The 27522-nt window shown below is 44.0% G+C and overlaps 10 protein-coding genes across 10 annotated transcripts; 3 read left to right on the top strand and 7 right to left on the bottom strand.

The window, feature by feature from the left end:
- Nucleotides 1-2269: 2269 nt before the first annotated feature.
- On the top strand, nucleotides 2270-4989 carry V865_001113 (uncharacterized protein; the record flags this gene model as incomplete). The annotated part of the gene is made up of 4 exons (XM_066224938.1): nucleotides 2270-3160; nucleotides 3232-4292; nucleotides 4354-4558; nucleotides 4642-4989. The coding sequence occupies 4 exons, from the start codon at nucleotides 2270-2272 to the stop codon at nucleotides 4987-4989; spliced, it is 2505 nt and encodes an 834-aa protein (XP_066081035.1).
- Nucleotides 4990-5965: 976 nt separating this feature from the next.
- V865_001112 (uncharacterized protein) lies at nucleotides 5966-9039 on the bottom strand (the record flags this gene model as incomplete). Its single annotated transcript, XM_066224937.1, has 13 exons — nucleotides 5966-6037; nucleotides 6127-6267; nucleotides 6354-6380; nucleotides 6445-6516; nucleotides 6597-6620; nucleotides 6695-7018; nucleotides 7183-7304; nucleotides 7378-7390; nucleotides 7468-7568; nucleotides 7652-7712; nucleotides 7850-8064; nucleotides 8199-8289; nucleotides 8605-9039. 13 exons carry the CDS (start codon nucleotides 9037-9039, stop codon nucleotides 5966-5968), a joined length of 1698 nt encoding a protein of 565 aa, XP_066081034.1.
- Nucleotides 9040-9887: 848 nt separating this feature from the next.
- V865_001111 (uncharacterized protein) lies at nucleotides 9888-10990 on the top strand (the record flags this gene model as incomplete). The annotated part of the gene is made up of 3 exons (XM_066224936.1): nucleotides 9888-9941; nucleotides 10018-10195; nucleotides 10461-10990. The coding sequence occupies 3 exons, from the start codon at nucleotides 9888-9890 to the stop codon at nucleotides 10988-10990; spliced, it is 762 nt and encodes a 253-aa protein (XP_066081033.1).
- A 216-nt stretch (nucleotides 10991-11206) lies between these two features.
- Nucleotides 11207-12314, bottom strand: V865_001110 (uncharacterized protein; the record flags this gene model as incomplete). The annotated part of the gene is made up of 6 exons (XM_066224935.1): nucleotides 11207-11320; nucleotides 11395-11496; nucleotides 11556-11831; nucleotides 11939-12004; nucleotides 12059-12085; nucleotides 12156-12314. 6 exons carry the CDS (start codon nucleotides 12312-12314, stop codon nucleotides 11207-11209), a joined length of 744 nt encoding a protein of 247 aa, XP_066081032.1.
- Nucleotides 12315-12700: 386 nt separating this feature from the next.
- Nucleotides 12701-14598, top strand: V865_001109 (3'(2'),5'-bisphosphate nucleotidase; the record flags this gene model as incomplete). Its single annotated transcript, XM_066224934.1, has 7 exons — nucleotides 12701-12783; nucleotides 12843-12913; nucleotides 13010-13205; nucleotides 13393-13460; nucleotides 13626-13819; nucleotides 13955-14169; nucleotides 14346-14598. 7 exons carry the CDS (start codon nucleotides 12701-12703, stop codon nucleotides 14596-14598), a joined length of 1080 nt encoding a protein of 359 aa, XP_066081031.1.
- A 124-nt stretch (nucleotides 14599-14722) lies between these two features.
- On the bottom strand, nucleotides 14723-16453 carry V865_001108 (uncharacterized protein; the record flags this gene model as incomplete). The annotated part of the gene is made up of 4 exons (XM_066224933.1): nucleotides 14723-15094; nucleotides 15270-15850; nucleotides 15990-16176; nucleotides 16364-16453. 4 exons carry the CDS (start codon nucleotides 16451-16453, stop codon nucleotides 14723-14725), a joined length of 1230 nt encoding a protein of 409 aa, XP_066081030.1.
- Nucleotides 16454-16780: 327 nt separating this feature from the next.
- V865_001107 (uncharacterized protein) lies at nucleotides 16781-19000 on the bottom strand (the record flags this gene model as incomplete). The annotated part of the gene is made up of 11 exons (XM_066224932.1): nucleotides 16781-17344; nucleotides 17406-17582; nucleotides 17645-17752; nucleotides 17835-17994; nucleotides 18072-18150; nucleotides 18209-18281; nucleotides 18345-18472; nucleotides 18526-18652; nucleotides 18722-18813; nucleotides 18882-18915; nucleotides 18968-19000. The coding sequence occupies 11 exons, from the start codon at nucleotides 18998-19000 to the stop codon at nucleotides 16781-16783; spliced, it is 1575 nt and encodes a 524-aa protein (XP_066081029.1).
- Nucleotides 19001-19271: 271 nt separating this feature from the next.
- On the bottom strand, nucleotides 19272-19696 carry V865_001106 (uncharacterized protein; the record flags this gene model as incomplete). Its single annotated transcript, XM_066224931.1, has 2 exons — nucleotides 19272-19567; nucleotides 19642-19696. 2 exons carry the CDS (start codon nucleotides 19694-19696, stop codon nucleotides 19272-19274), a joined length of 351 nt encoding a protein of 116 aa, XP_066081028.1.
- A 1451-nt stretch (nucleotides 19697-21147) lies between these two features.
- Nucleotides 21148-24140, bottom strand: V865_001105 (uncharacterized protein; the record flags this gene model as incomplete). Its single annotated transcript, XM_066224930.1, has 4 exons — nucleotides 21148-21873; nucleotides 21939-23181; nucleotides 23352-23852; nucleotides 23956-24140. The coding sequence occupies 4 exons, from the start codon at nucleotides 24138-24140 to the stop codon at nucleotides 21148-21150; spliced, it is 2655 nt and encodes an 884-aa protein (XP_066081027.1).
- A 1037-nt stretch (nucleotides 24141-25177) lies between these two features.
- V865_001104 (uncharacterized protein) lies at nucleotides 25178-27337 on the bottom strand (the record flags this gene model as incomplete). The annotated part of the gene is made up of 4 exons (XM_066224929.1): nucleotides 25178-25857; nucleotides 25966-26451; nucleotides 26619-27066; nucleotides 27176-27337. 4 exons carry the CDS (start codon nucleotides 27335-27337, stop codon nucleotides 25178-25180), a joined length of 1776 nt encoding a protein of 591 aa, XP_066081026.1.
- Between the last annotated feature and the right edge of the window lie 185 nt (nucleotides 27338-27522).

Genomic DNA, 27522 nt, shown 5'->3' with positions numbered 1-27522 from the left:
GTATGCAATATACTTGTAACCCGTTTTACCTAATCATATGCTAAGTACTTGCCGCAGGCTATGACTCTGCGCTGCAAACCTCAATTGATTTTGTTATCTGAAAGCTTACGTGAACAATATCTTGTCAGTCACTCTTCATAGCCCGTTGTCATCGGCAAGCACGATCTGTGATTATCTTGCGTAAAGTACATGCTGTAATAGTAGTTCCTTAGTGGCTCAGCTCAGCCGGGTCAATGATCAATAACGCAAATAACGCAATTCTGATGTTGCGGTATGCTGCGTCGTTGAAGCTCGTTGACCACGATACGGTATCTTGCGTCGCTCTCGTTAGTATTCAGCTGTGCCGATCGACATTGGAGGTGGTGTATATGAACTACCCAGATGGCATAGCATGCAGTATTTGACTGGAAGGTCTTGTACTGTGACTGTATGTCCCGTTTGGCACTGCGCAGTCAACAATGACGCACTTCTCTCCCTTGTTCAGGGCAGTAGCCAATGCTGGAATCAGTTCCAGGCTCTTTCACCCAGAGCCTAAGAAAGGGGGTTGTGCCTCTGCTGAAAAGCCTCGTCCGTCATTTTGTTTATTGGGTGTTGGGTTTATTCTCCGATGACAGCTTTGGTCGATTATCAGCCGGTCTCATTCAAATCGATCTCACTGCACTGCACGACATGCCGGTAAACTCTGCGACGCTATCAGTTCTTCATCTAAGGTGATTGGTATGCTCACAAGGGCAGATGAAAAGCGAGCTAACTATAGTTAGGCATAAACATCAACCGAAGTTGTCGGGAATATCAAACCCATAAAGGGGAACTACTCGTAGGTTCTAAAATAGAAATAAAACGCATACTCCCATAGCACAGATAGTAGAGTGGTAGTACGTATGGCGATTGAAATGAGCCAAAGGCTATTTTCACATTTATGCAAAGCACATGACAACTCAAACGTTTGACCTTGAAAATAATACAGGATCAGAGTAGACATTCCTGAATTCATATCAAAGAATGAAAGAAAGCAAGCGGCAAAAAACAAAAACATACAAGACAAAATTGTGATTCACCAGTTCTGTGTACAGATCAGACACAGTTTCTGCGGAAAGGAACGTGAGAATTCAAAATAGATAGATACAAAACAGTTGTCACCTCATCCATCACCTTCTCTGGTCTTTACGTTGAAAGGGAACTCAGCTCGACTTTATTTGGGACTATTAGCCGGTCGGCGCCGATAGAGTCAAGAACGGATTCCTGAAGATCCATCCATCCCATTTCCCCCTTGTCTCGTACACAACGATCCTCATCTCGTTTCATCTCAATCAGCAGTCAACAGAAAATCGAAATCGTCCATCATAGTCCATATCTCATCATAATATTTTCATTACAATCGGTCATATCAAACACCAGTGGTAGATCGGAGTGCATACCGCAAGAGAAAGAAAGAACGAGGACTAGGCGATCATGTCAACAAGCTCGATATCACCCCGAAGGAAGGCAATCGAAGATGGTGATAAACAATTCAAGGATGTTGAACTGGATTGTATGAATCCAAGTAACAATGAGAATGAGAAAGGTAGTCAATCAACATCAATCAAGAGTGTGAGTGTCTCTTCTTCTCCTTGCGTTGTAGCTATGGTCTGGACTTTGGCTTTTTGTGTTGTTCGGAGGTAGAATGATTCCGACACAGGGGTAAAGGATGTCCGAATGTGCAAACAAGGAGGAAAGGAGATATCCGCATGGATCACCATCAACAGCATAGCATCATTCCCATCGTCGTCACCAACACGACCAATGCACGTTGGTTCCCCCTCCTCTTTTTGTCTTCTGATGGTCATTCGATGTTTGTTATTGGCTTCGTTACCCGTGACATGGTCGTCTTGATCCGCCGGTCGATGCTCAAAACGGGTTCCTCATCACTCACAAAACAAACAACATCAACACACCACTATCTTGGTCCTTCTTACATCCCCATTCTCTTCGTTTCTACGTTGTTCCGCCTGAACATGCCTTTTCATCCTTTTATCCTTAATTAAAACCCACACCACGTCCCCATTAAAAGTGACTTTGGTCATTGACATCATAAATCACAACATTACTTGCCGCCTGTCTTTATTGTCGTCTCCTCACATCTCAATCTCAATACTCAATCTCCAAATGGATCAAAAGCTGACGTGAAAATCCACACTATCTTCATCACCTTTATACCCAACTGCCTTTGCCTACGATAACGACATCTTGTTTTCCATCCGACTGCATCGAATCACCTTCCTTTGTGATCATGGAACACGGGAACGAACACTTTCTTGTACAATTACCTTCTATCGACCTACAGTCGCCTTCTAAAAATACTCAACCCCGTCGACCAGTTTCAATCACTTCTTCCCCTTCCTCTTCATCCTCTACACATCCTTACATAACGTCCTCTACACCGAGTGCAACATCAGCTTCTTCCTCTGCGACCCCATCAAGTCAACATCCCCTTGCTCAGCCGCCCATAAACGCTGCAACCTCCGCGACGCCTTCTCCGGCACCGTTGCCTCTCCTTTCGCTAGCGCCACCACAGGTGAATTCTTTGAGGTCCGCTCTGGTGCGTAGGAGATCGTCCTTCCCACCTGCCACCACACCAGGTAGCGGTAGTGCCAGCAACATCTTTCCTTGGGTTATGGGTGGAACACCAGGAGCAAAAGGATTTGACTGGGGATCAGCACTGGATTCGTTCCCTGGTTTCAACATGGAATTAGGTGAAGGAGCTTCAGGAGGGACCGGTCTCACACCTGGTTCGCTAGCATGGGATACTTTACTCAACTTTGATACGGATATCAAACCATCGCCGAGCAAGCTGAATCCATCGACTGTCGATTCTATCAAACAATGCATATCATCTGATATCAAGACGACTACAAACCCTTCGGTACCCAGAGCGAAATCTGATCCTTTATCTGATAACAATCCTATACCTCCGCCTGCCGACCCGTTTACGTATCGAACTACCGCCCCCACACCATCTATGCTACCACAGGCTGCGGTCTCACCTGCTAGGATCATTCAGCTGGGTACGGATTTGGCCTGGAGGACAGCTTTGGCCAGTGTCGTCGAGGTGGATGGAGTCGGACAGGTGACAGTGGCAAGGGTGTTACAGGAGGTATGGCGAAGAGGTGGAGGGGAACTTGTGAGTGGACATTCCGCAATACAACCATCTGCGTAGACTGTATCAGCTGATATTCTGGGGCTATTGTAAAGGTTACAAATCAATGTCTATGGCCAAGCATCGTTATTGCTCTGTCTATGCCATCCGAACCTGGTCCCGGTGTTCGCGTACCTAATCCTTCCGCTCAATCAGCTATGGCCCTTCAGCAGCTGTATAACCTCAGCATCAGACATTGGGAACCAGCAATCTTTACTGGTCTTCTTGGTACTTATGGATCATCCACTTCTTCTCCTTCCGATCCACCTGCTACCGATACTATCAATGCTTTCGTGCCAAATCAGCATTACGGACCTTCGACACCGCTCAAAGAACCTGACGTGTCCCAGTGGATGAACCTGACTCCAAGTGGATGGAATACCGATGCCCTGTTCGGTGGCGGGAATGACAATCAGACTCAAAGAAACCTATTCGGTGGATTCCCATTCCCCCTCAATGCTGATCTAGGCAGCGAGACCTTTGCGGCTCGTCGCACATCTCTGGCCAAAACTGAGAACGGCGAGGAAACGAATATCAAGAGCATAGATGAGATCCTAGCATCGATGGAAGAAGGGAATGTGGAGAATGAAAGGGCTATGATGGCGGCAAACCTGATGGCTGAGCCTCAAATCTCAATACCGTCCTTACCTCCCTCGGAAAGTGGTATTCCATCAGCTGGTCCAAGTCGCCAAAACTCAACTTACCAGTTCCCTACACCGGAGACTGATTCCTCCAATTCACCGTCATCTGGGAAGACCAGTAACAAAAACCCTACTACGACACTTTCACCTGTTTCTATGGCTTCTCCTCATGTCACTGCCGGCTCGATGACTTCGACATTGGTAGGACTTTCACCAACTACTTCCAATCTTCAGCCTCAGCCTGATCCTCAGACCGGAGGCAAATCCTTCTCACAGAAACCCAGACCAACCCAATTATCTATGCCACCCGTGGAGTTCATCCCCCCGCCACCGATGTGCATGTTCTTCAACCCTTCTTTTGAGAATCTCACAGATGGTAAAGCTGGTATCTGGCGAGGAGATCTGGAAGTGAGAGGAAGAGGTGGCGGGAAATTCCCTATCCTGGTTATCGGCGAGAAGGATACTGAGCATTTATGGTGAGTTACTTTAATGCAGTTCTTCGATGAAAATGTTTGCTGACTGATCCTGTGAATCTAGGCAATCACACCTCTGGCCATCTACGCTCGCTTATCCTCTCAATCAGCATCCGGTAGAGAGTTGCACGAGCACCATGATACCTGTTTCGCACCTTGCCAGAGAAGGATTAGTACCCATAACAATGGGCATGGTGTTGTGTAATGAACCGCCGGAGAGGTTGGCTCCTTATGTGAATATGGTTCATGGATTACATGCTGAAGGAGTCGTGAGTCTGCATACCATCCTTTCCAACCTCATTTCACTATGATGCATCGAAATCAGCAGCTGATTGCCTCGGTGATGTTATAGGGCTTTCACCTACCTTGCGAAACTCGATTACCGATCGTATTTCTCCCTGCGAAATTCCACTCTACCGATCCACTGCTGAGATTGGGAATAGCCTTCATGGGTAAAACTGGATTCTCACATCCTAATGCACCTTTACCATCTTCCAACACCACTTCGAGAGGCAGAGGGATAAAGAATACTAGTGAAAGTGAGGATCAGCCAAAGAAGAAGAGGAGAAGACAGAGTGCACCTGCTGCATCTTCAGAAAGCGGCGGTAGAGGAAGGAAAAGGAAAGATAGTGGAATTATAGTCATGGGTACTGGATCGATGACCACTACGGTGGGTAAAATAGATGAGGAAGGAGAATAAAATCGATAACCCTACACACCACAACCGAGTTTAGAATTATACAAAAATACAAAATCGATTTAACGAAATTTTACGACAGAAAAGATATTCACGACTTTTTTTTTTTCCCATTTTTGGTCGAATTCAACAAGATCAGCACATACACGCATTTATAAAGAATCAACATACACGGACGATTTTTTTTCAAGTTGACATATACCCATTCATCAGACTCTGTATCACTATTTTCCTATTTGTTACTTTGTTGAAATCCCATTTTTACATACATGATTAAAAACTTTTTTGGGGCTTTCATTTTCATCTATTGAAGTTAAGTTGCCTGGCACATCATATACGAATTAGTCGCCGTTGCTTATCTAGAAGAACAAGAAGAAGGAGAAAAGAAGAAGTATAATAAACGGAATGCTAATAAAGTAGGAAGAGGGGAGTAGAGTAAAAAAGATCGATTTGATGATTTCTCGTGATGCAGAAAAATATTGAAATTCACAATGTCACATCTTCAATGCGTTGTGCATTTGTACATGCACAACAAGATGGCAGAATCAACATCAGGTTTCACATCATACAGTATGTCGTTGATCCGCATATACAATAGAAGATGGAATGTAAACTTTGACCTACACCATTGAGATTCAAGTATGAATATCTGACTACATCAGACACTATATGCTTTCATTCTATTGTCGAGAGTAAACGAAAAAGCAAAAGAAGGAAAATAAGATAGTAAAAAAACCCAAATGATATTGTTGAATCAAACAAAAGGAGATTGGAGACATTTAAATACGAGTACGAGAAAAGACAGGTCAACCCTTTTTTCTATATGATATATGATATATGATTTATGATTGATGTCTCTTTTCCTTCTTCCTTTCTATTTCGTATCCTTCCTTCTTTGTGTACATTACCCTAAAGAGCATATATAGTCTTCTCCAGTAAATCTTGATATTGATCTTGACAATCTACCGAACTAGACGAACTAAGGTTCGACCATCCCTTTTTTATCCTGTGCTATCTTCCTTATCAGACTTGCTATCCATTTCCCGTTGAGCTGAATGAAACGATCATTCATTCGTGTTAGTACAACGATATATATATTTCTGCAATACAGCCCGAAAGCAGACTCAGACTCAGACTCACCGGAATCGAAGTACTGTGGAAACCTTGTATAGCTCCTACACCCCATCCATCTTCTTTCAACCATTTATCTTTCGTGAAGACCGTATCGTTGTGGATAGCGTAGTAATCGTGTCGCATCAGTTCAGCGACTGTGGCGTAATCCTATATCAATCGAAGATGGATGATGATCAGTTCAGTGAAAAGTAAAGAAAGCCGATCAATCCAAGGTTTATAGGATATAGACTCACTCTTGCGAATCCACCTGGGAACATGAACTGATAGTGTGCGATGACAAGATATCAGAATGGGATACAGTCTTCGTATTGGTCTAATGCTCACCTCTAAAACGGCACTTCCTGGTTTCATCCACAAAGCGTGTGATAATCCATTTCCATGTACTCCCATAATGACCTGTATCAGGTTCGACAATACATGCCAGCCTTTAACACCATCTTTCGACAGTTACAATAAATTGAATTGTGAGCACTTACATCAGCTTTCAATGCCAAGCAGAACTATAACCAAAATATCATAACAATCAGCACCTTCCATCCTTTCAAGGCGAAAGAAAATTTCCGAGTTGACTTACCTGATCAACTCGACTTAGCGTCTCCATCTGCGCATTAACCCATTCGATCACACCTTCTTTATCTAAATTCTCCATCTCCCTTTCCAACACCTCCGCATCTTCAGCAATCAACCGCCTACCGGTCAACTGTCTGTTAATGTACAGCACAATAGGGACGTTCTTGTTCTTCCTGTAGACCGAGCAAGTGCCTTTGGTTTGAACGAGTCGTTTCATCGATAGACGGAGTGGGTCCATCCAGTTGAAGGGCGAATCAAGATACAGCAGGTCGGCAGTCATCTTGTTGAATCGCCAGGGATCGATACCTTTCTGATGAGCTGCCCATCTCTACAAGTCGATGATATGGAGATAGGTTTGAAAGTAGTGGAATGTGACAAGAAAACATCATATCAAAGGATTAGATTGGCAGAATTGCGAGATTCGCATAGTCAATCAGCATTCACAACTTGCACAGATGATAAAGATGCCGAATTACGGATGAAATCACTCACATCAGTTATAGTGATCTTATCGAAAATAAATGTCATCCCTGATTTAGCTCTATCTTCCCAGATGGGCGATTCCTCTATGGCTGTGTTGGGCATGACAGATTGCTGGAACCATGGTGTAAGGGCTGTCGAGGCGATCATTCAATTAGCTTGTCGTCCGTATCATCATTAGTGGGCGATTGAGCCAGGTTAACGTACCTGCTCGATCACGCTGCGATTGAAATGGAACCCACGAAGTCAGTACATTCGTTTCACTGAGAGGCATGGGCTCAGACAATGGCAGCTCACCCAATCATCCGGTGAAGTCCTGTACATTAACCTCCTAGGTAATTCCATCTCTCCAGCTGTGGTCAATACTCTCCAAGCGCCCAAGAAGACTTCTCCGATGACTAACAGATCATACACAGACATGATGTCAGCGAGTGAGTGGAGTTACAGAGAGTTACTCGATGATAAGGTAGGTAAAACTTACAATGGAAATAATGCTTTAGGAAAGAGACGGATTTCAATCCTTTTTCATCGTTGAAGAACATCTAGGTAGCAAAGTATCGAAGTATGTATAATTAGCATTTCATTTCGTTCCCTTTTCTTCATATTGATTGATCATGATACTCGTCATATTCCCATATCCTATCATCGCCATCCTTTTGATATGTGAATGTTGACTCACAGAGACACCATCCTTCCTAACAGCCACTCCACCCAGAGCCGACAAATCGTCTTTCCCCAGCTCTAAGACCCTCCATCGATCCGTACCTGCCGGAGGATATTTGTTATCGTCCGTTGGATGAGCAGACATTATATGTGATACTTCTGGTATATGGGATGGATCGGATGTTATAGCTAGGAAAGTACCATTCGCTAGATATAGGTTTTTGAAGTAGCCTATGAAACATGACGGAATTTCATTAGCTCGGATGGCCGCCACATAAGATTATAGATGAAGTATATTATACTGTCGGACAGCTTTTTGGTCAAGCGAGAGAAAGTGAAAATGGAATCGATTAAGTTCAACTCACTAAATCCAGCTACACCTCTGACAAATTCCGTCTCTGGCATATTCCCAGAATCCAAATTTACGAACGAGCTAGAATCGACGTTGCCCGAGTGCTACAATCGTAGAGAACGAACAAAGCAGGACGAATCAGCATCAGCATCATATTCATCCTTTACTCTTGAATGAACTGCTTGAATATCCCCTTTGGAAGGTTTATATATTTATCTAATTGCCGAGAATTGACCTCGAAGCACGCCCTCATCTTTCATCCAATGTTAAGACCCTCGTCGTCTAGTTGTTCAGAAACTCTTATGTCATGAAGATTATCATGCTTCTTCAACCACTACATCTACACATCATGGCTAACTTCTCACCTACATGCCACCTTTTCTTCGTGAAAAGCCAGCTGAATGATTGTATAGACTCACCATTGGTCCCGTACCCCACTGAGCACCAGAAGGCCACAACCCCAACCCATTCCACGCACTCCCTCCGCCAGCTTGAGAACTCGTACTTCCAACTCCATGTGAAGTCTGCGATATATGCCAAAATCCAAATATCGACAGAACCAAAGCCGCACCAAGTACATATCTATTTCCACGTTTGGTCGACATCCTAATTGAATTTTTCAATAACGTAAATCCTCTTCCTATCGTCTCGCTCGAACTTGAATTCTGATTTTGAGAGTTTGAATTTGTAGCTACGGGCAGACCGAGGTCGAAAGCTGATTGTCTCCTTGATGGAGAGGGTTCTCTAGAAGCAGGTGCAGAGGGAGTATTGAGATTGGATGATGATAAGCGACGTCCGGATAGTTTAGGTGAAGAGGATGTACCGAGTCGTGGTGAGCGGCTGGAATGTGACATCTATCTACGAGTACAGTACTCTATAACGTAGTTTCCGATGATTCGTTGTTGATTGGATTGTTGGAGATTCCAGTAAGTTACTCGTGATAACAAGGGGAGCGCAGCGCGAAGGGTTTTCTATTCTAAATAATGAAATTAAGATATGGGATATGGGATAAATAAAGTTGACGCGCCGAGTATAAGAAGTATATTAAACCTGACTTGGCGGGTGTATCCTCCTATTATCCTATATTTTGTATCTTATACTTTTCAATCTCACTTCTTCTTAGTTATTGAAGGATGAACATGTATCTTGCAAAAAAAGACTTAGTATCAAATTATGAAGATGATCCTTGTTGGTGGTACAGTACTGATAGATTGTGAGAACGGATCCAAAAATAGGTTTGTCACCATTCAGCCCTTCAAAGGATGTTTGTTGGATCAACCGATTGATGGTGATCGATTGATGGTAGATCACTTTAACCGTTGTATGGACACTAACACTCACTGCACAGACATGCATAGATCAATATGCATCCATCTGTACCTGGTAAGCACGTCCATACATATACAGCCTGTCCACTACCCATGTTGCACTCTCCATTTGCTCCACGCGTTTGGTCGATTCTCTCTTGTTGCTTTTAGGCTCAAACATCACCTTGCTTTAAACCCTGAGACGGGAGATCACGTGGTGGCCACACTATCAGATGGGTGCCACATTAGGATATTTCCGTCAACGTGGTTCCCACTGAGCTTCGTGATGTGAGCAGTAGTAGTGAGCAAAGCAATATGAGCAATGAGCGATGACGGTTGGATATCAATCTGATCTGCCTCAGTATTCATAACAATCATCAACCTAACCCACCAAAATGGCCGCAGCAGAAGGATCAGTCCGACCAGGGAGGAACATCTCGGGGGATAAGGTAAGTCGATTGAATTTGACTATATGTTGCTACCTTTGTCTCCCCTTCGCATATTGCTCGGCTGACCTTTATGTAGCTCCCTATCTACCCCACTCCCGAGTCTAACCCTACCATCACACTGATCGAAAAGCCAAACCCACTCGTACCGTACATTGCTCAAAGTCGAGAAGCAGTCACGGGCGTCTTGACTGATGTTAGAGGTTATTTACAATCTGGAGTGGGCAGTTGGATAGGATTCGAGAGGAGGGTAGAGAGTGAGTTCTCTTGCAATCAACATGATCGTGTGAGAAAGGTGTAATGGGAATGGAGGAGAAGATAACACACTGCGTACCTCAATCATGAGCTTGGAGGTAGACGGATGTGGTCTTCACTTCATTGCAGTGCAAGGAGATACGGTTGATATTCACTGTGGAAGCTATATTGCCGAAGACGATGGATTTCTACGCGATACCACTGAACATTGATTCTCACATATAGATGCTAAATGCTAACATATCATTCGCGCCTTCGGTCTCACAGAAGAAGTCAAATCGATCCTTCCAGCCGACGAATCCCTCAACCCAGGATTAATTTACGTCCTCATCTCCGGTTTATCAGGAAGTGTCCTCACTCGAACTCGCTCTTTACCTATCCGTTTCCTCGCCCCTCCAGTATTCACATTGGCAGCCGCACCCTATTTCTTGCCTAAGACGTCCCACAACATTCGAAAATACCTATCTGATCTAGAAGACAAGAACTTCCCAGAGTTTGCAGCTCGACATGATAAATTTGTTAATACCGGTATTGCCCACACGCAAATGACGTTGAACAGGTTCAGGGACGCTACCGAAGATTTGAAAGAGTGGTCAGAGAAATCTTTGAATACGTTGGAAAATAAGTCGGGTTTACAAATATCAAATGTAATTTCACATAACCAGGTTCAAAAATCATTAGAACAGCTCAAAGAGAGGAAAACAAGTTATGAGACGGTTGGGTACGTGGTTGAACAGAAACCTGTTGCGGAGGTTGTAGTTCCCGTTGAGAAAGAGGGAGAGAAGAAGTTGGTATAATTCGAGGTACGGAGTGTAGCTCAGAAAACAGGAAGAGGAAGGTACATGGTAGAGATATACCGACTGGTTGTGTCATAGATGGAAATTTGTATGTGAGATGCATACTTGATACTATACATGCGATCTCCATGATCTCATACATCCATCACCACCCCTAGTACTCAGGTGCAAGATCATGAGATCTCAACGCATAATTACATGATTTCCTTCCCCTCATTATACAGGCAAGATATGACATCCTAACGAACCCCTACCACCCCATCCATTCCTCGGTATAAGATGTAACGTGACCCTCTGATCTCCTCGAAGGACCAAGAGTTTCAGAGAGACCTATATCAATATTGATTGACTATCAGCTAAATATCTCATATAGCCACTCGGAAGAGAATGGATGGTCTACTTACACCTTCCGATCTCGACACCGCAGCTCCAATGGCTTGTATCCCACCTTGGAAAGTATGCGTAACACCTGCAAAATCGTATATCAAATCATCAGGTTGTAGTCCCTATCAAGTTACTCAGTCAGCCTTATCGTCCTGTCTATACCAATTTAGAGTTCACGTACAGCTTGTGAGGCAGGACTCTGAGGGGCGACACTGTTCACTCTAGCTATTGGTTTTTCTGGCCATTGGCTAGCAACTCCATTACCATTCACTTGATTCGAAGTGCTTTGTGATTGTGGTCCGTGACCGGTACCATTGGGTATAGGTATATTATTTGATGTTGTAGATGGTGTCGGTCTAGAGAAAGCATCTTGTAATGCTGTAGCCAGTAGGTCCGAGACTGTTTGTCGGTCGTTCTGTAATCTGACGAGAGAGGATCGCGCATGACGAATGGCGTACTATGGAAGACCATCAGACGTTAGCCGTCCAGAATCAAATTTGTCAAATGACATACAATCATGAGGAATACAAGCGTACCCCAAACTGATGTCATGGTGACACTCACAATGTCTATATCACCCCTCGGATACCCCTCATTATCTATCAACTGAGTCTGTTGGGTCACACCATGCTATATAATAGAATCAGCCACGAGTTTCGGATAGGAGTTAATTGTTCAACTGACAGAATTCAAGACGTCTTTCAAAGCTTCCTAAGGACAATGAATACTTCGTGATCAGCTATGGTTCCAGCAAATAATGGTAACATAGGTGCATACTCACGATTTCCTTCTCGATATCATCTTTCCTCTGCATCAACGCTCTTGCATATTCCCTAGGTTCACCTTCGTACGCTTCGGGGTGGGGGAGGGGTAACGATGTGTTGGCAGGTTGAGACGAGGAGGAGGCGGCGGGCGGGGGAGGCCAGACTAGTTCTTGCATCTTTGGTCGAGCTTATCTGAATACGAGTAGGGAGTATGCACTGTGTTGTAGAAGTATCATGATATCTTCATGATTCTTGATCTCTTTGTTCTTCGTCAGCGTTTGAGCGTACTCGTACTGGTGTTGCCATTCAGGCACGCTATCAGTTGGGTTTGCCACGTGGTTTCGATCGATTATCGGGAATAAAAAAGTAGTGACGTGCCAACGTTGAATTCCAGATAATAATAATTATAATCCAATCGTTACTCCTCATATTTCTTCTTGACATCTCTCTTTAAGTCTGCAGCAATTACATGTCAACATTACTGAGATCATTCACGACTAGATCAACCGGACACCTCAGAACAAACCCTTTCTTGGCCACAAATCGGATAGCCTTTCGCAAAATGTCATTTTTCAACTTACCATTCACAAAGTTACAGAAGGAAACCGAAGTAGCTATATTGTCGGTCTTGAGGGCCTGTTACTTGTAAGTCTATACCATCAGACATTACCCAGTATAGTGCTAGAACTAAGAATCGTATGTAGGACGAAGAATGTACAGGATACTTTGGTGAACCAAGATACATTGATCAAAAAAGATAAATCACCCGTCACAGGTAAGCTCATCCCGCCGATACCATGGATTACGGGACATGTATAGCAAGAGGTATGCTCGTCACGCGTGTACTGATATTCCGATGTTATGGACATAGTCGCGGACCTCTCTGCCCAATCTCTCATCTCCCTACACCTCCTCTCGCATTTTCCCCAAGATCCCATCATAGGTGAAGAAGATACTTCCGAACTTAGAGTAAACGATGGATTGAGAGAGAAAGTGGTCAAACTCGTCAGTGAGGGATTCGAACGAGAGGAAGGGTGGGGTAAAGATAAGACGTTTACCGAAGATGAGTGAGTGATGTTTCATATCGGAATGTCCGGAGGATAGAAGGTAGGGTGCAAACTGCGTTTGAGGAGAAGATGATTAGATTGGAGGGATGATTAGAAGGAATGCCTAAGTGGATTGGCGATAGGACAGCGAAGTCAAGATTAAGAGGAGATACTGTATGTGAAGCTTACACTGCTTTGATAACCTTAGAGTGCTCAAAGCGATAGATGCTGGTTCAGCAGAAGGTGGAAACAAAGGTAGATTCTGGACCATCGTGAGTTGTCTAAATAGGCATGTAAATGCAATTACCTCAGCTGACATGCCAAGAATTTTTAGGACCCAGGCAAGTATCAAAATTGTTCATGCATATGCATCGTACAAAATTGACCTCAAGGAAGGGATGGTAAGACCAGAGCTAATATCAAACCCATGCTTTCTCGTAGTCGACGGTACATCAGGTTTCATCCGACATCAACAATACGCTGTCTGTCTCGCGCTCATCGTCGACGGTCAAGTGGAAATGGGAGTTATCGGATGTCCGAATCTCGGTCCAGAACCAGCTAAGATCGGTGAAGAGATCATTCCTAATGGAAAGGGCGTTTTGATGGTTGCTGTCAGAGGAGAGGGAAGTTATTCTGTGAGTGGTCATCTTCACTTCACACATCAAAAGGGCAGAACGCTGATGATCTCTATTGTCCATTATGCTTCATTGACTATTTATGATGTACCCTCAAATCGCATATTGATATCATTATGATTTTAATGACTACAGCGTCCACTCACTTCCCCAACCTACACCAAACTCTCCCTCCCTCCCACTCCACCAGCCTCCAACCCACTGACATTCCTCGAGTCCGTCGAATCTGGACATTCGGCACATTCCATCCAAGCTCGTATTGGTGAATTGTTAGAAGTGAAAAGACCAAGTTTGAGGATGGATAGTCAGGCTAAATATGCTTGTTTGGGTAGAGGTGAAGGTGGTGTATAGTGAGTTTGCTCATCTCCTATGAGGCGATCTCCTTCTGTCATGACAGTCATCAAATATATTTCATCCTTCTTGAAATCAATCAGTTATTGTCGTGTCCTCACCCATCTCAACAACAAAATGATCACGATGGTCAATACGAGAACTGATGCTGACCTATATACTCACTCACGCTTAGCCTCCGAATCCCGACTAAATACGCTGGTGGTAAAGAGTACGCCGAGAAGATATGGGATCACGCCTCTGGGTCTTTATTGATCCATGAATCAGGAGGGATATGTACCGACATGCATGGTCAACCGTTGAATTTCGGTGTAGGAAGAACGTTGAAGAATAACGAGGGAATCGTAGCTGCCGGGAAAGAGATCCACGGCAAGGCCGTCGAGGCTGTTAAGAAGGCTGTTGAGGAAGTTGGAGTCAAAAAGGATTGATCATATCGTATGCATTTACATACATGGCAATTTATATATATACAAGAATGCGAATTACATAAAATACAGATCTGGCCTGTCGAAAGGTTATACACCGAAAAGCAATGCAATAGTGCTACATACCTCAGATCTGCACCAACAACCCGTGATTATTGATCCCAAACCTAAACTTCCCACCTGATATCGTACTGACATTACCTGTATTAGTCTGAGTCATCTTTACTATACCCTCGTATACCATCGTCTGATCTTCATCGTTATCTTTTATTCGCTGTTGATATCTTGACTGAAGTACTTCAACCAGGGTAGTCTCCATAGGGAATTGCAAAGCTTTCAATTGACCTGTGAATGTGATTTGGATATTGACAGGCCAGTAAGTGGGATTTAGATCGGATAATTTGATATTGGGTTTGATATCGAGGCTGGAAGGGGCGAACGGGGAAGGGTAAGGAGGTGGGAGATGGGTGTGGAAGAGAGATGAAGATTCCTTTGATACCTGGTCATTCGATGGGTGGTCAGCAAGTTCAACTAAATGTTCCTCTATCGGAGCAATCAGGAATGAGGCAAAACCTCTAAATGTTGAGTCGGAAATTTGGATTGGAATTGGAATCAAGTTGAATTTTGAATCGATATAATTCATCAGAATAATCCATATAAATAGCCCAACTCACTCTTAACCCCTGAGTACCCATCACAACCACCGCTCCAACCTCTTTCCTTATCCTACCTATACATTCCATTACCTGCTTCAACCCTATATCCTCCATACCCAATATCCTATCTTTATATCCTGCATCATAGTATCTATTATTACCTTTCTGCTCCTCTATCCACTTAGTAGGATAATGCGGATCACCCATCCCGTCGACTACCAACAAATCTAAACCCCCTCTATCCCCATCCCCTTCTAGCGACGAAGATGAAATACCTCTTGGGGAATCAGTAGCATTATCTAGTACCTTCTTCAGACATAGGGCGTAATCTTTCCATCTTGGTTTAGGTCTATACACCGTCAGACGCGATAAACTCTCTTTGATGACTTTATCGACCATTTGCATTGGCGTGGTAGGTGATATATTGAGTATGTGATTTCGCAAGGATTGTCTGATAAGTGGGATGATCGATCGATGGGTCATTGGCTGGATCAAGGTGACGTTGAGACCCCTTCCTCCAAGAGGGGTAGATAGGAAATCGGGAAGAGACTGTGGAAGGAGGGTCGTGAAGATCAGATGACTCAGGAAGGCAGTCTTGCCTATACGGGAAGATGTATGAATCGACATCAGTCATTCCATCTGTATACTTAGTTAAGATACTTTGATACTTAGTGTAAGGCATGAAATACCAACTGCAAATTGCATCGTCATGTTTTAATAGTGAATTGATGAACTCACCTGTTCCACTTGATCCTACCAATTCGACCAGATCTCCTCTCATCAAAGTCGATTTACCTGGATGACTCCTCCCTTCCAGTATCAGTTGATCTAGCGATTCGACAAAAGTCGGTCCGAAGGGACATGCTAGGTTGGACAAAGTGACATTATTAGTTGACCGACGAAACAGTCGGTGGGAGAAAACTTGCTATTATATCGAATCAACATTGCTAGCTATATCAAAAATCATGCGGCAGTTCGTAAGCCCATTATCTGAGATTTCCATTAGGCAATTATGCTCCACACCACACATAAGAGCTTAGGGCTTTTTGGGCGGTAGCTGCATGGAGACAAAGGCAAGACGAGGAAGACTGCAGATAGAATCGCTGGCTCACCTCTGCTGCTGTGCCGACTTCGATCTCACTCAACAGCTTATCCGTGGTGACACTTGCAGCCAAAGCTGTTCCTGGCTGATCAGCCGACATGTTGGGATAGACCTTTAGTGGATTTTGAATCTGCAATGTATCATAGATATAGACGAGAGGCAGGGAGAGAAAAGAAAAGGAAAGAAAAGAGATGAAAAGGAAAGTGAGTTGGTTTTAGGTGGACATGTCAAGTGGAGGTGACTAACCACCACCACCCAAAATATATGGCCGTCTATCATCTATCTATATATGATATGCACAGTAGATGGACAGTAGATGCCGAGATGGAGTACTGCACTGAGTTTGTTGCCTAGGATGCATCAAGAGTATCGATTGATTGGCCGACATACTTGGAATTCCAGCATATATATATACAATCATACAAGTCTATACAAACCCAATACCTTTAACCACCTCATCAGCCTTCCTACCCTTCCCTCTCGCCCTAATCAATCCAATCATCCTAGCCTCCTCTACAAACCTGATGAAGATGGCATGCAGACGAGCTTCGTTCTCTTCGTCATGCAGTCCGACTCCACCATCACCTTCCTCACCTTCTTTTTTCCTTTCCCCATCATCCTCTGCGTCATCCTTCTCCTGCTGTACTTGCGGTCGTTCACTCATGACTCCACTGAACCCTTCTAACCAATCCCACAGATTCACCGATTTACCAGCACTCCTCCATAATTCATAAAGCATCTGTAATTCCTTGAGTTCCTCGCCTTTACCCTTTTCAGCCGGTTCATCGTCATCCTCAACCGTATCTGCCCGTTTACGCTTACTTGACCTAGCGCCTTCCTCAGATGAGGGTTTGCGCTTTTTCAAGGTGTTCTTCATAGGTGATGGGGATGACGATCGTTCCCTCTCTTCTGATACTATAGCAGGTGTCACATAATCGCTGCAATCTGATAAAGCATGAAGAATGGACGTTCTCGGCGCTGGATTCAATACCTGCAGCATGCATATCAGCTACGAACGTACATCAAATCAAAGAAAAATATGCAAAGCTTACAGATGATAGATCGTTGTTGATGGTGATCTCAAACAAATCTCTGCCTGGTATACTGGGATCTTTAGGCCTTCGCATAACAGCATTCACCAAAGCCTGAACTCTCTTTAACTGCTCGGGATCGGATGTGGATGCCAATTGCGAAAGAGGTGAATCGACTGAATGATGTAGTAGCAGCCACTTTTCAAGATACGTATCAATATAAGTTCTGCACTTTGCAAATCAGGTTACGGAAGACTCACTTTGATGGCTTTCAGGACCAACATAGGTCCTCCTCCAGACTTGGCTTCCTCTGAACGTATCTCATCTGCTAATTCATATGATATCTTCAATGGAGCAGTATCGCTCGCCTACATTGTCATTGTATATCAGATTGGATCAAATATTGTCCCCCGTATCAGGGACCAGTCATATTGGATATAAGCTTCTCACCCTCAATATAGCCTCCACACCGTTATCCCTCTTCTTACCACCCGATGAAGAGAGAATGGATATCGCTATCGAGCTAGGTTCTAAGGGTGTCCAGGTGGATAAAAAGTGGGTGATGGATGGAACAGAGAGGAGAAGTCGAATCGGTAGAGAAGGGTGTATTCTGAGTAAGACATAGTCATAAGCTTCACTGATTGAAAGCGTAGACAGAGTAAGATCGCACAGATAGAGAGAACTTACGAGAATATGTACATTAGTTCGCCTAGTACCAATGAAGATATCAATTGAGCCTCTTGAATATGTAATAAAAACTGGGGTTCTATATGACTTGATCAGTCGTCCTACCTACGATGCCAAAAAGAGACGAATTGACGCACTGTTTTTTCTGGCCTTGTACCATCGTTCTACCTCTTCTATACCTGTCCTTCCAGTTTTCTTAGCTGGTGCGTTCTGACCCACAAATACACAGCGTATCAGTAGGGGTGCAAGGTAGAATAGCACGAACTAACTCACAGTCTCCCCCATAAATCCTATTGCTATAGCTTTCAATCCCGCATTCAAATCACTCACATCCCTTCCATGTAATGTACAGGTACTAGTGCCGATGGTATGTAATAGAGAAGGTATGGATGGTGATGTATCTATATAGCTATCAGCTTCAATCATTTTTGTTCAAAAGCGGTCACGAGCTCACTCTGTAACAAACCAACTTCCAACCTGTATATAGGGTTCTTCATTTTCAAAAGTGGTTCAACAGAACACCTTTCTATCCAATCTGAGATATCGTCTAGCTGTTCTGATGTCCTCTCATCGTTGTATTCCTATAAAGATCAAACTCATTCCATTGGTGAGCCTTGTGCTACTGATATGTCCAATGGAAGAGGACGTACAGAATAAGCTCTTTCGTAATGCTCCAGTGCGGAAGCATATAGCTTCTTCAGCGGTCTAACATGGGGTCTAGATGGTCCTGCTTCATTGTCATCTAGACATGTCACGGCCAATATCAGCTTGGGAACGGAGCGGTACAGACAGAGTCAAGGAATTACAAACCAGGTTCAGGTTGAAATGGGATGACAAAAACGCCCTACGAGAACATTTTCAATCAGCTTTGCTCACTCGTGGAGAGGCTAACTCACCTTGCTTAGCGACTGGTATCTATCCTCTTCCATTGTGACTTATCGGGAGGTCTATCCAATCAATCTGAAGAGTCATACATGGGTAGAAAAGCAAACTACAGTCTGGCATGACGACGATGCGGAAGTTCATCCAACGCGTCGAATCTAGGTCTGTACTCGGCCATCGTCCGCAGTAAAGTATCATTCATTCCAATCAATTATAGTCATCCTATCTTTCTCTCTACTCGTTATGCACATAGCTACGGACTCCAAATCTTGTCATTGGTAAATACAGAACGGTATCTTGTAACCCGAGGGTACACAATCAAAGCTCAACAAAAGCTTCCCAATCCTGCTCAGTGAACGGGTCATTTTCCATCCTCTCTCCTAAAACCCTTATTCCCTCTCTCAACTCTTTCCCAAATTCATCATCAAGATTAGTAAACACTTCTGTAAACTCATCTCTGATAGCTTGTTCTGTACCGGGTACTTTGATACCTGTATAAGTGGTTCGACCGATATTGGGACCATTTCGAATTTGTAAGAATTCATATCCTGCTTTGTGAATTCTTGGAAATTGATTGGCGATCCATACTTGGTCGGCATCCGCTGGCCAGAATACTAATAACACTCATATCAGCTCCGAATCACAAGCGTGGAAGGTGACTGAAAATGTGGATGAAATAATTAAATACATAACGGTATTCCAGTTCTCATAGCTTCCAACCATAGTTGAATTAGCTCCGCCATGGGACAAGAACCAACCCGTAGTTTTTATGTATCAAAATGGGATATTGTGGTGCCCAACTCAACCACATTCCCTTACCATCGGAATCATCGATCTTTTTTTTTTTTTCGCCATCAGCTGAATCTCCTCCGAAGATAGGCCTAAAGCCAAGATGAACGGCTTGTCTAAGGAGATGAGAACGTCGAGTAGGATTGAGAGCTGTTCAACGGTTGGCTGAGAAGAGTAATGTACCGAAACTGACATCGACATCAATAACATCATCAGCTCAAACTACCGAGGAAAAATAGCACGAACGAGTTGAAGATAGTAGGGTTATCCATCTTATCATACGGATATTGAGCTTGGCTGTATGCGAACTGATTTGATGTAAATGACGCTATTCTCACCCTTCTCTTGTAATGTCTTATCAAGGAACTCTTTCAGTTTACCTTGAACGACCTCAGTTTCATAGTTTGAAGGCTTAGGTAATTGTGGACCGATCTGAAGTACTTTGATACCCTTTGCCAAGATATTACATTCAGAAGGGGCTGTTATTACAAAAACAGCAAGGTGATCTCACCAGAGCAGCCCCACCTGGTTTCACACTCAGTAATAGTACGATGGAAGGTTTGAAAACTAGAACACCAATGCGTGAGTTATCGATTAGCAAATTTCCATAGGTACTTCCATACGGCTAGAGATGATATGATATGTCAATACTTGGATTCAAAGTATTCTGGCCAGGTGATGTCGACCAAGTATGGATTCTCATCCTCACTCTCTCAAATCCATAAAGTAGGATACGAATTCATCCAAATTCGTAATGGCCCCAAATATTGGTAGAGTCACTGGGTGTACTCCCCACGGTGTTATTAAGGGGACGAAAGAAGCGATAGAGGAAGAATTTAGAGATGTATTTGGAAGATTTGAATAGTGAAGAGTTTGGTCTGGAGATTAGAAAGAATATTGAAAAAAAGTAGGGAATGAGGTGGACGATGATGAGATTATAAGAGAAGATCGGAAGGATTTAATGAATATGTAAATGCATGTAAGTCAGGACTGATTTAGATGTGTATTATTATATAGATCATATGCATATGGAATTTGTCATGAGGATAATGTATAATGTATCAAAGTCAAGTGGATTCGTAATGTGCTGGTCATCCTTCTTTCCCCACCTCAGTCTCTCCATTTGGTCCATTTGTATCTCACTCGTCTCATGTCTCTCCGTTAATTGTTTATAATTATAAAGAGGAGTTATACACATCATCTCGAGAACCAATATAGTAAAGATGAATACAACCCTTCCACAGGATCATCCTGAAATACACCTGAATACCCAATACCCAATATCCAATACCCATATTCCAGAAAACCGGATCCCAAATATCCAATAATCAATATCCCAGATGACCCAGAGTCAACCAATCACGATCAACAATCATCATTATCATCCTTATATTCTTTCAACCGATCAATCCCTTCTAACGACTTTTGCATAACTCTTCCCGTCACCTCCTCTTGACGAAGTCGCAGAGGTAGTTGGAGCGCTTCCAATCGGTACACCATTATTGATACTGATCTGTGCGAGTTTAGCTTCTATGATCTCTTCAGCTGACATCGTGTTTGTATTTGTGTTTGATTTATTGGTGTTTACCGACGAAGGTCTTGAATGTTGAGTATGCGTTTGGCGAGGTAAAGATGGGTCGTATAATACAGGTTGACTTTTAGTGGGTAGTCGTCTGGGAAAATCTGGATCTCCCCCTGTCCCTATTCCTGCCCCGTCTGCATGATGTGGATGTACAGGACCAGGCGTACGTATGCGTGTAGAAGAAGGCGGAGGTATGATCGTCATTCTAGCCTGGGATGGTTGTTGCTGTTGTTCATGCTGATGTATATTCTTCACCATCATACCATTCCATACGGAGCCACCACTTAGTCCAGTCCCCACAGGAGGTTTTATCTTGGCACGTTCGACTTGCATAGGCTCGGCGTTCGTACCTTGATCCTGCCTTAACAGCGGTGGGAATTCAGCTGCATTGGGAGTGATAGGATCAGGTAGAGGCGAAGGATGGTACGGGACGTTGTTGGCTGCCCAATCGGGTCGTTGTGGTAATTGATGTTGAGACGAAGTAGGTGGGGCGAGTTGGATGGAACTTGTCCGACGTGATGATCGTGATGAAGTGGTTGTTGTGGATGACTGAATGTAAGATCCGGTATAAGCAAGCGAAATGAGATATGACGATGGACAAAAACTACACTTACAGGACTGTGACCTCTATTTCTCTTATTCTCCACACCACTGACATTACCATTACCCAGCCCTAGACTTGTCAACCCATTCATTCCCTGACCTTTCATTCCCCTTTGCCTATACCCCGGACCTTGACTCGCAGGGTACATTGCCCCTAGTCTGACGCTACTTGCAGCAGATCGTGTACTTGTCGTTGAGCCCCGGGAATGCGGTCTCGAGCCATCTTGATATGATCTTGATGAAATGCTGCTCGACGCAGAACTGTGAGGTTGCATAGGTGGTCGCATGGGAGTAGGTTGAACGAGGGGTGGATAGCTCCCTTGTCTGTATTGTGGTATTGGTGGTTGTGGTTGAGCAGTCTGAGGTGAATATCCATACGATGTGGGGTACGGGACACCTTGTGAGATCATTGGCACATTCTGTTGTTGCTGCTGTTGTTGAGGATTTGACATCATCTGCGTTGGAGTATACTGCCATCCTTGTGGTACGTTCATTCCGTTCTGTTGCTGTGGGACCATCCCATATGTTTGTTGAGTGGGCATCATTGGATTAGGGTAAGCGGTATTTTGCTGAGGTGGGACTGGCTGCCATCCGACGGGTACAGGATACCCGTTCTGCTGAGGCATCATATATCCATTCTGATTCGGATCCATATATGTCTGAGGTATCATCCCGTAATTCTGCTGAGGCTGTTGAGATGGTATAGTCTGAGCTGATGAATAAGCTTGAGGCATCATCGGGTAACCATTGGCATCAATCTGCTGGGGATAAGAGATATAGCTCGACTGGTAACCGTATATGTTGGTGGATTGTGACTGATACTGGTTTGCTGTCGTATTATTATTGATCGGGGGAGGGGCAGTGGGTTCAGCTTTTGGTGGATGGTAAAGCGATGGATACACCACATCGAACTGCTGATACAGTTGCCTAGGCACAGGGTCAATCTCTTCGTCCTCTTGAGCAGTGGGAGGCTCTTCGTTCTGGAGAGTTTCGATGGCCTCGCTCGTGATTTCGTTCGAATCCGCTTCTAGCGATTTACCGTAGATCTTCTCTCTAGCAGCGGCATATGCAGCTTCTCTCTCTTCCAATGTTTTCCACTTTGTTCCACTTGACGAGCTTGATCCTTCTGCAGGGGATGAGCTGCCAGATGCCTCGCCAGTTCGTGTAGGAGCGCGCTGCATGATGCGGAATTTCTGCGTTGGTGAGCTTGAGGACGGTGCTGGGGGAACAAGTTCGGATAATTTCAGTGTGGTGCTATAATTCAAAGACAGCATATCAGTATACGTGTGTCGATATTGAGATTGAATGAGTGGACGATAGAGAATTGGACAGAAAGGCTGGGGAGATCCTGCTTTTTCTTCAACATAGCGTGAAGGAAAGTAGAGGAGAACAGCCTGTATCAATGATCATGATCAATAACTCACCTTTTCTCATTGAGTTCTCCCAACAGACCGACGATCATCCCCCCATCCTGACCAGGTATAGCTTTCATCCCATACCATTCAGCTGTCTTATACACCAACATCCTCTGAAACTTGCTCGTGGGAGTCACACCAATCGTCGTACTAGCATTCAACTGAATCATAGGTATCTGACTCTCCGTCTGTAGCTGTTGCTGTTGCTGTTGGGATATCTGTCCAGAGGACAATTTGATAATGAAACTTTCTATCTCTTTAGACAAGACTAAGAGGAACATCCGATCTTTGGATTGTAATGCCGATTTCAACTGATCTTCACATTGTATTGAACCTAGACCTACTTCCGCCACGCCGTTGCTATTGGTAGTAGATTGAGATGATGGAGGAGGAGGGTTGGTAGATGAACTGAGGAGGGAGATGGTAGTTGGATTTGGAGAAGCGATGTTCGACGAAGACGAGGAAGCGAGACTTGGATTACTGTGACTGTCCGCGGTGGGTGTCATACGGCTATGAATGTATATAGTATGACAATGTAAGTTAACGAAGCTCCGGTATCGATCTCAGTGAGACAGCAGTCTGGTGCGAAGACAGAAAGTACTAGTACACTTACCCATCGATGTCGTTCGCTGTTAAATCCTCATCATGCCCATTTTCAACCCCCTTGACTTCTTCATCTGAAATACCATTTTCTTTCTGCTGAGGGTAGGAAAGAGGGATTGATGGTTTGAGGTTGAGCGAGGAGGGCTTGGGAGTTGCTAGGGTAGGTGAAGAGACGTTGGGAACATGAGGCTGCATGACTGTTTTCAGGTATGAGTAGAAATATCAGAGTTCAGTCGTAAGTCATGAGCCTTGGGGATGGAGGTCGATGATGGAGTATAGTAGGATGCAGTATAGATCCTCGTCATTGTGCGAAAGAAGAATAGAAGGATGAATGACGATATCCAAGTCCGATTCAATGGCAAACGAATCTGCTTCGACAAAGGAGGATGAGGATAGGTAAATGCTGACTCACTGGTAGTTTGTAACACTGACATGATAGTCAGATACTACTCTTACTCGGTAGGTGAATTGATGGTACGATAGTCGCCTGCAAGATACTTGAGATACAGTGGAGATGAATGAGGACCAAGGGAGTTTACGAGGTGAATTATCCTGTATTGTGACGCTGTATGAAGTATGATGTAGGTGACCAAGCGGAAGGAAGCCAGATGACTGTGTGCGGATGTGCCGGACGACCTGTTTCAAGCTTTTGTGCCCAGGACTAGTTGCTCCTTTGATGTTGATCCTGAGGGCAGTGGGCTTTGGGCAGTGGGCTGTGGGATGTGGGCTGTATACCAGCCTCTGTGTGCTGTCAGTATGGATATGATGAAGATGAAGATGAAGATGCAAAGTAATGATGTAGTATGACTGAGTTAGTAAGGTTACGGTTAGGCACTTACTGTTACAATTGCTACACGCGATTCCGATTCAGATCATGACACACACTCTTACATGGTAAGATACTACACACGTACAGCGTAATTAGACCAGATCAGATCAATGTGGCAGTTCATGGGAATCACACCATAAATGATTGACAGGTAACTGTTATACATGATCATCATGAGACTGCTACCATCTTATGGTATTATACTTTGAAAAACTAGATAGGGTATATATCTATAAGAAGGAAAGAAGGAGAATAAATCCTTGTCACCCCGTAAAATGGTGAAATGGGTATAAAGACACAACAATCCAAAGAATATACGAAAACACAATGATTCCAAAGGGTATACATGTATAAGACACAATCGATACCTTTCCACAGAACAAAAGTCCATACTCATCTCTGATCAAGCTTTGATAGCTACCTTCCTCGTCCTTCTTACTCTCGGACTACCTACCGGAACAGCTTTGGTCATCCTCGTACTTCGAATTCTAGCCTTCGCAGTATGCAGCGGTTGATTCCCCCCAGAATTTGAGCTAAATATGTTCTCTTCCACTTCTCCCAAAATCTTATTCTTGGTTCTACTTCTATGATTCTGACCACCCAAGGCCAAAAGATCCAATTTGGACGTAGAATTGGATTTATTCGACGAATCGTTGAATACCTCCCATTCGTCTATCCAATCATCCTCATTCTCCTTTTCCTTCTCATCGATAGTTACTGCAGTAGTATTGTTCTTATTGAAAGCGAACAAATTACCTTTACCCGGTGTAGCACTCACACCCGTGATTGGAATATCCTTATCAAACGATTTAGTCTTCTTACTCGGACTATCAAACGCATTGGATCTTCTTTTACTGGGTGAAAACGGTGTGGGCGGTGTAGGTGGTACATCGCTTAATTCGGAATCAGACTCGAAATCTAAATGCGTAGAACGAGAAGTCGATTTTGATTGCGACTTTGATGGGATGGGTGATGAAGAAGGTTGATTTTGATGCTGATGTTTGGCAGGTGAACGTGGAGAAGCCGTTGGTCGAGGTGTAGGGAGTTGGATGGGCTGGTTTGGTTTGTCGCTGGTGGCGAGAGCTATACAAGATGATATCAATACGTCAGCAAGACATTCTTCCAATAATTTTTAGACTTCTGACGAGAACGAGGTTCTGTTCTGACTACTAGAGAAGAGCAATAACTCACGCTTCGCCTTGGGTTTACCTTTCCCTTTGATAGCCCTAGGTTTAGCCGTGACAACCATTTCGCCATCCAAACGAGTTTGTGTCTGCCAGTCAGAAGGTTTAACCTTCTTCCACTCTTCCTCAACCCTTTCAACCCATTTATCAGTCTCTCCCTGAATATGATAATCAATCACCCCTTCCCATTCCTTTGCAGCCGGTGGAGTCGCATTGACAAATACCACTATCCCTTTCTTTTTGTTCTTGCTATCTGTAGTAGATGAATTCTGAGCATGGACTGATCTAGCAAATTCTTTCACTAATCTTTTCAGCCCATGTACTTTCAGTGAAGTACCCATGATGAGGAGTAAATCAGGTTGACGCGATAGGTCATATGTAGTCACTGAACCGATATCGTCTCCGAGAGGATGTGGCTCGTCATAGAGGACTATGGAGGGGCGGAGGGTCCCTACAGATGTAGCTCGGGCTGAACGATTTATACGCGATTGTGCTGGAAAGAATCAAAGCAATTAGCGGTCTGTCACATATACGCGTGAAGCGACATCATTTGTCCTAGCAATGAGCATGAACCCAATCCCGGAAAACGGGTTTCTCTGGTTCATCCTGATAGTCCTAATCCCCATCATTGAAGCAAACATGCGGAGAGCGAACACTCACATCGCTCCAAACAAGACGGACAATCCGGTGCCTCGCCCTCTCTAAACATCTCAAGCCACTCCAAAGTCCTATCAAAATCCTTCATACACAATACACATCTGACTCGTTCGAGATCACCATGTAATTCTATATTTCTCGTTTCCCTCTTTTTGAATCCTTGTCCTCTACCTCCAGATTCCAATCCTAATCTACGTTCTAGACCATCTATATTTTGAGTATAGGATCGAAGGAGTTTACCTTTCTGTTCTAATTTCTTGATGAAATGGTGGGTTTTGGTTGGTTGAGCTTTCATACATTCTGCAGAGAGTTCCGCAATGAATGTGTAGAATATCGAAGTTGTCTGAGGGTTTAGGAAAAGACCTGAAGAGAAGAGCTCTTTACCGCTAAAAAAGGAGTCGGGGTATCGGGATTTTACTAATGAATATAGTCCGTCGGCAGATCGGAAGTCCTATAAGTATCATAAGAAAGTGTATTAGTAAAAGACGATCTAGAATGATTAGGGATGAATGCAATCTTCCTTCTTTGTCTATTTTGAATTCCGTCATGACAATACTCACAGGTATACCACTACTGCAGCTTATCCCTGCTCCACTGACCACCACCACCCGTCTAGCTTTGGCTATAGCAGTAGATACGTCGGATAACTGCCTTCGAGCGGTGAAGTCTTCAGGGGCGGTCGATGAGAGTAGGTGATCGAGTGGGAGATGAGTGATGGGCATGTTGAAGATTAAGCAAGAAGATCAAGAGATGAAGAGGGCGAACAGGCCGCCAAGAGGGATAGAAAGAAGCAAGAAGATCTCTTGAAGAAATCAAGAGGTACTTCAAGGAAGGAAGGTGTGATTGGGGAAGGAATGATGTTGGTTGTTTATCATTCGAGTTTCGATTGTTAAGCCCAGAGGAAAGA

This window comes from Kwoniella europaea, chromosome 1 (genome assembly GCF_036810445.1).
Source record: "Kwoniella europaea PYCC6329 chromosome 1, complete sequence".
NCBI lineage: Eukaryota > Fungi > Basidiomycota > Tremellomycetes > Tremellales > Cryptococcaceae > Kwoniella > Kwoniella europaea.
This window is presented reverse-complemented; position numbering and strand designations above follow the sequence as displayed.